The 7500-nt window shown below is 42.3% G+C and overlaps 1 protein-coding gene across 1 annotated transcript in view; it reads right to left on the minus strand.

Moving 5' to 3' along the window:
* LOC147010848 (transmembrane protein 132E-like) overlaps nucleotides 1-7500 on the minus strand; it is a 611930-nt gene that overhangs the window by 291762 nt on the left and 312668 nt on the right. Inside the window, exon 4 of the mRNA XM_085859633.1 lies at nucleotides 3620-3815. Coding sequence (XP_085715759.1) covers nucleotides 3620-3815 — 196 coding nt within the window. The remainder of the gene's footprint in view (nucleotides 1-3619; nucleotides 3816-7500) is intronic.

Below are 7500 nucleotides of genomic sequence, written 5' to 3' on the forward strand. Positions count from 1 at the left end.
ACGGCATCAGCTCAGGTGTCCTCAAAACCTGCTTTGCTGCTCTTAGTCATCCTCTCTTTGCCCTTTTCACCTTATAATTTGCCCGAGTTTGTCTGCCATCTGCTTTGAAATCAGTGAACATCTGATCAGAAACAGGGTGCACAAACTGATCACCTTAACTACAGACCAACCAGCTTGCTTCCAATCATCAGCAAGGTCATGGAATCCATCATCTCAGTTGATATGAAATCCTTCCTTTCCTCCAACGACCTCATCTCAGAAACAATTCTGATTCAGACCAGGTTACTTTACATTGGATACACTGCTTCTACTCACCTTACAATGGATGGAGGACCTCAATGTCAGACATGAGATCAGGGCCATATCTCTCTGGACATAACTCAAGATTTGGATATTGTCTGGCATCCACACTCTGCTCTCCACACTGTCTGCCTGTGGCATCAAAGGCCAATGCCATTCTTGGCTTGCTGAATTCCTCTATGCTTGTAGTGAACGTGTGGCTCTCAATGGAATCCTTTCATATCCTCTCCAGGTCAAAGCTGGCATGACCCAAGGCAGTGTTCTCAGCCCCATCCTATTTCTACTTTTCATCAATTAATCTTTCTGACACTCTATAAAATCCTCTTTATGTATTCGCTGATGATGCCACCCTCTGCCATGACATCCCTCATCCTTCAGACAGACAGACAGCAGCCTCTTCCCTCTCTTTTGATGTTGATAGAATCACAATCTGGTCAAACACTTGAAATATGTCTTTCAATCCTGAGAAATCTCACACTCTCACCCCCCCTCATTAATACCTCTTCCCCCCCCCACCTGTGGAACTAACTATCATATTTTCTTCAATCCCTTCAGGTCTTCAAGACAGCTGTTCATCACCATCTCAGATTATCCTCCATCCAAAACCATGATCTTTTCAACCTACATTAAACCACTCCAGCCAAAGGAAACCCCGTCACCACAATTTTTGTTTTTTAATTACTCTTTTTCCTTGTTGACAGTTTACTTCTGTATCCATCTCGACCACCTCCTGCATTTTCCACTACACCTCATTTTGACTCACATCCCTCACTAGTCCGTCTCCTACTATTTTATCTCTGAGCCATGCATTTGGCATTAACCCCCCACCTACCCCCTCCATGTGTCTGTGTCTGTGTGTCTCTCTCTCTCTCTCTCTCTCTCTCTCTCTCTCTCTCTCTCTCTCTCTCTCTCTCTCTCTCTCTCTCTCTCTCTCTCTCTCTCTCTCTCTCTCTCTCTCTCTCTCTCTCTCTCTGCTGTTCCTATTGTTCTGTTGCATCCTGATCTGTTTTCTGTTCTAGCTCTCCCACAAGCCTCGACTTTGTATGCAAAAAGAGACAGGTTTCACATGCACAAATTGACAAACACAATTAACAGCACGAATCCAGATTCAGTGGTTGTTGTGGAGTTTTGCTTTTCCACCTGCCTCAGGACAAATGTGACAAATGAAAGCGAGCACAGACGTCCTGCAGATGTTTTCGACAGGCCAAAAATACCCAGTTAGATCAAGATGGGAGCACAGGCAGCACCACATGATGGGAAAAGGAAACACACCACAACTGATGAGAGTATCACCGGATCCCAGCATGCACCGTAAAACAGCCAAAGGACTCTGTCAGGAATAATTCTCAACAGCGTGTGAACAGCATTGATGAAGAATTTAACCTGGAATCTTGCCTTAGGATCACCGAAATAAGTTCATCGCTGTGCATGCATCTCCATTATTACAAGAGGTTAACGTGTTGTGCTGCAGGAGCTCCTGACATGGCGAGATAGTGAACTGATCAAACCAAATGAATGTGTTTAACAGGATTCCACGAGTCTATGACATGTGCTCAAAGGAAAGAATGGAGGATCCAATAATGAAAATTAATTTGGCTAACATACAGATCAGTAAGTTTACCTTGTAATCCGTCCGATGTTGTTTCTGTGTCAAAATGTCACCACAATCTTGCAGTCACCTCCAGATGCAACTTGAAATTTCCATTTGATTGTAGAAAATAATATCACTTAATTTAAGGAAGGCCACAGTTTCTATCATTCCTGAATTTAGCCTAAGAAATGGTTATTTTAGAAAATAAGATGAAAATATTGATTATCGATTCAACAATAAACACAGTTGGCATGAAATAACACAATACAAGAACGCGCCTCTCTCCCTGGGGAGGACATGATGGCGTGCATGTCACCGGTCGTCTCCCGCAACAGTCTCCAGTGTATGTTCAGTAATAGATATTCTGAATATCACTTGTATTACATTAAAGGAAGGGAAACTTTAAGATTGTTCTTTTCAAAGGCATCACGGAAGGAATATCTTGATTTCAGTCTTTGAATCGAATGTGATGTCTGTGTTTTGGGCTAACATCAACAGCGAAATGAGAATGGTTTGATGTTCAGAACGTGTCATTATTCAGATCGGATTCACTTTAAATAATGAAAAAAAAAAACATTATGCCTGCCTTGAGACGTAGAAACAATTCTAATTTTATCTCGTTTGTCATGCTTCTTATGAGCAATTTTGACAACACTGTCGTTCTGGTAACAGGGTGTTTGACTGCTTTTGAAAAGCCTGTCGTTAAAATGCCACAATGGGTAGTTATAGCTGTAAAACCAGGGGCCAAACTGCTCGAAATGATCAAGGAAAAGGAATGTTTCAGACAAGAGGTAAATTTGATCTCCATAGTCCAGCCAAGCTGCATTACCACTTCCCAGTCTAATTACAGCATTTGGCTGTTGGGTGATCCAGCACACCTCCATGCTCACAGTGTGGACGGGGTTCCAGGAAGCTTTTTCAAAGTGAAAGAGGACATTGTGTGCTTGCAATGGGTCAGAGGCTTGCAGGGGATGGGGGCTGTTGGATGGGCTGGTTTACTCAACAGATTACATAGAAGACTTGGGACATGGCAGTTGCTTTGAAAGTATAACCCGAGTGGTGACAAACCTGAAGGCCTTTCAAAACACAAAGAGAACTAGATGGATAAAACAACTCGATGCAATATCATTCAAAGTTTTATCAGCAATGCATGAAATATATGGGAGGGTGGGGTGGGGGAAACACAAGGGTGGGGGTCAAATAGTGTTTCCTTCAACAAGTTCTTGTCTTTGTCGTTTCTCGGCAGACCATGTTCTTCCCAGCGGTAAGTTTTGCGATGCCCATAAAGCAAAAGTCATGTTTTTTGCTTTGAATATGTTTTTCTTTTCCCAAGAGAAGAACTTTTCAAATCACTGGAAATATTGACAAAACAAAGCCAAAAATAGTGCTGATACTGGCTAGACTGTCTCCAACTGGCAGAGTGAGTAAAGCAAAGAAGTAAAAGGTTGGAATGTCATCTCCTCATCATGTAACTCATGAAATCATAAAATCTGAGAGATCTTCATAGGTCATGATAATGGAGCAATACCCAATGGAAGCAATGGATTTACCTCCTACATAAGTTTAAATCGACAACAGGGAGAGATCACTCCAAAATCAACAACCCAATTGAGGCAGTGTTCAAAACCAACATTATAAAGAGAGAAAAGGGAAGGGAGAAGGAGACAGAGGGGTGCGAGGAGGGGCATGGTGAGACAGAATGGGGGGTGGTGTGGGGGAGTCAGTTACCTGGGTGATGCAGACTATTGCTGTGATGTCGTGCATGGAAACGATGAACTCCACCGTGATTGGTTCTTTCCCTGGCCACATGGCTTTTTCCTCATATCCCACCAACCACTGGATACGACGGGTGACCATCTGCATGGTGATGTTCTCGGTCTCAAACTCAAGCCGCATGATCTCGCTGTTCTCCATCTCATAGCCACTGCAAAGTGAAAGAACATCAAGTCATTTCCAGGAATGTCTGCTCCCAGTTTGTCCAATGGGAAAACAACTCGCAATTGATTTAAAAACCAAAGGTTTGCTATCATTATAGGACTACTATTTGATGTGCGGAGGAATGGGAAGAAGTTTGTGTCACACTGTATAATAAAGTAAGCTTATTGGTTAGTAATGTATCTTTTAATGCTCATTGAACATAAAATAAACTCCAACATACCTGCAGAAAAGGTTGCATAAGACAGTGGTATTCAGGTGTGAGAAATTCCAACCAGGAAATGAAAACAACACTATGAAGGCTGAGATAAATGTCTGTCAGCATACAGATCAACCCTGTTCATGACACAAATCGGTAATAAATAGAGGACACTGTGTTGTCTAACTGCTTTCGTTTGTTCCCTGAACTGTTGATCATATTGCCAATCTGTTTTGGTTTTCTTGTTAATTCTATACTCTGTCCGATACCTATTGCTTCAATTTTGAGTTTATGTTTATCTCGGCCTCGACTTCTCAATCCTTCTCTTCCTTATCTCATTTGCTATCAACTGTCAATCCCATCTTTGTCATAGATATTTATCAACTCAAAATTTCAAAAAAAATTAGTTTTTTTTTGCCAAAATGACCCCTCAATCGTTCTCTGATCATTTTTCTCATTTTTCTTCTTTTTGCCTATTTTGCATCAACCTTCTCCGTTATAAACCTCAATGCTGCTTCCTTACAGAACATTTTTTAATTGACTAAAACTTGTTTTCATTGACATAAAAGATTTAAAAGGAACTTTAACGTATCGGAGGCCATTAGTTCCATCAAACCTGTCTATAAATGCAAACACTTCATTCCAAACCCATTTACTATCATCCATCTTCATATTCTTATCCATACTGTATGCCTGTATCCCTCTCATCTTGTCGATAAGCTTTATATTCTTCTTCCTTTTCCTTCTTCTGTTTCTTCTTCTGCCCCATCTCTCTATTTCTATCTTATCATATTCAGTATTTCTGCTTTTTTTGCATGCTTTCACCCAATCTTCCGTCCACCCTACATATCTTCGTTTGGCAGAAATTGGAATCCATAAAAAAAAAATGGTGTTAAGTGAGAATGGGGTCAAATCGTTAACACCTTCAGCCCTGTCTCCCCCCACCCCACATTTCTTCAAATGCAGATTTTTTTTTCTATACACTGTCAAGGCTTGTATGAGAGCTAACACACATAATGTACAACAAGGGAAGCAGGAGACAAGAGGGGCAGGAGAGGGAAGGACAAAACAGTGGGGAACAAAGGCATGAGGATATCTGTGGAAGGAGAGAGAGGGATAGGGCTGGGTACACAGGCCAAACAAGATGGACACTACAGGGACTTACTTTCAGGTCCTTACATGACAGGAACATTCAGGAAGGAAAGCAGGGAACTTGAAGGAGGTGAGTTTGGGGTGGATGAGCGGGGATAGAAAAGATCAAGGATTTGGATGGGGGATGATAAGAGATGGTGGTGAACAGCTGTTTTTAAGGCCTGGAGGGAAGAATGGGATTGAACAGAGTGTGGGAATTTGTTCCAAAGGTGGGGAAAAAAAGAGGAATGAAAGAGCGAAGGTGAGCAGTGATTCTTGATTTTAGTTCACACCAGATGAAGACATTGTATGTTTAAACTTTTACAGAAATATTCCTCAAGCAGGATGTCTCCAATTCCTCTGTATCTTTCCCTGGCTATTCTCTTCCATTTTGATATCTCAGCTCCACACCTGGCGATCGTGCTGTTTGCCATCTGTTAACAATTACATTCCTCACTGTCCACGAACCCAACTTGTACGTCATCTTTTCAGGACATGCTATTGACTAACTAACTTTCCACTCAAACTTTTGTTTTCATCCTCTGCTCATCCAGGCTCCTCTGACCATGTGCTTGTCAAAATGATAAGGGAGAAACCTCAACGCAACAGAAAATGATTGTTTGCACAGGCAAACTGGCATGGACTGTAATGTGCAATCTCTCAAAACGATTGTGCTACCATCTCCACAGCACCATATCGAGACTGTTACTGGGATTACTTTCAAAAATCCTACTTTCTCTCGTGCATCAGTTCCTCCTATCCCATATATGGCTATCAAATTAATCCTATTGCTGTCACATTGAGGCAGGTGCACCAAAGCAGCTTGTTTTCTAAAGGCTAACCAAAATGTGAGCAACTTTAGCTAATGACATAAGGCTGTCAACAAGTGTGTTTCCACAGTTAAGCAAGCCAGAAAGCATCACCTTGATAACTTCAAGTCCGAACTCATTCCAACCAGTCTTAGTGGTGACTTGTCAAGTCAATCTCTCGTGTACGTTCTCATTCAACAACCTCACTAACCTCAAGCTGATTCACCACATACTCCCCTCAAGGTAGGCAGAATGTCTCATCTCAGTGTTTGACTCCAAATTTAGTGTATCCAACCCATACGATTCTGTCCCCACCTTACCCTTCATACCCATTTCCTTTTCGATTCTGTCTTTCATACCTGAGGTGGTAGAGGGAAACTTTTGTCTCGCTTCGACTCTTCTTCAGTGATGAGCTGAGATGGCATCAGTGCCCATGTTATTACACACCACTCAGCTGATCTTGCTTCTCCTCGTGTGTGTGTGTGTGTGTGTGTGTGTGTGTGTGTGTGTGTGTGTGTGTGTGTGTGTGTGTGTGTGTGTGTGAGATCACTCCTCCGTCAGGCATAGAAACAAAAAAACATGCTGGCATCAAGTATTTGCTCGTATTAAATTGCCTGCTCTCTCACCATCATTTTGGCAGCAGTTCTGCACATTCAACTACGGCATGCATCTTCTCTCGTCGCAATGGCCCTAAATCCCAACCAAGAGGTCATGACCACTTCCAGGACATTGGTCATTCAAAACAGCCTAGAATCTTACATTGCTTGCCAAATCCACCGTCCATGACAAACCTGGCTTTCTGACTACCCTTTTAGCTCTTATATGAGCCTTGACATTGTATATTAAAATGAAACCCTCTCCTCTCTTCTCCCAGTGGAGTTCCTCAAGGAAATGTATTGCCCAGTCTTGTTCCTTATCCACATAAATGACCTCTGATGCTTTGGAAATCCCTCTCTTCCTTTTTCAGATTACTACACATTGTGCCTTACAGTATTGCATCCCACTGACAGGTATGAAGCAGCTGCACTCTCTGCAGATGGCATGGAATTAATTAAGTGCTGGTCTGGTTTATGAAACATGTTCAATTGTGAAACAGCTCAGTCCCACCCTGTTGTTCAGGAAGAAGCATCAAAAGAAACCACCTATCTATTCACACTGTCAGCTATTGGAAAAGGTTCAGTTTCTTGAACTACTAGGTCTCACTATCAGCCACGACCTCACTTTACCCAAACATATTGCAAAGCAGTAAATCCACAGGAAGATAAAAGACAGGCCTGTTGCTGTCATGTCAATGACAGGTCAGGTGCCTCTGTTTTTGTTTCCCACCAATCTTCTGGTCCGGCTCCCTCTGCTTTCTCAGCCTTCCGACTCTCCACAGCTGCTCCAGGGTGTTTATATTACTACAGTTTCCCAATCCTGGTCAAACTCCTTTGCTCTTATTTTCTCCAGTTTGTGGAACTCCCGAGCTGAGACAGTTAAATTGCACTCTTCCTTTCAGGGTTTCCAGCAAGCGGTGCACCACCATCTCACCTCAT

Source organism: Eptatretus burgeri, chromosome 16, assembly GCF_056783735.1.
Source record: "Eptatretus burgeri isolate ZD-2024b chromosome 16, Ebu_testis_v1, whole genome shotgun sequence".
Classification (NCBI taxonomy): domain Eukaryota; kingdom Metazoa; phylum Chordata; class Myxini; order Myxiniformes; family Myxinidae; genus Eptatretus; species Eptatretus burgeri.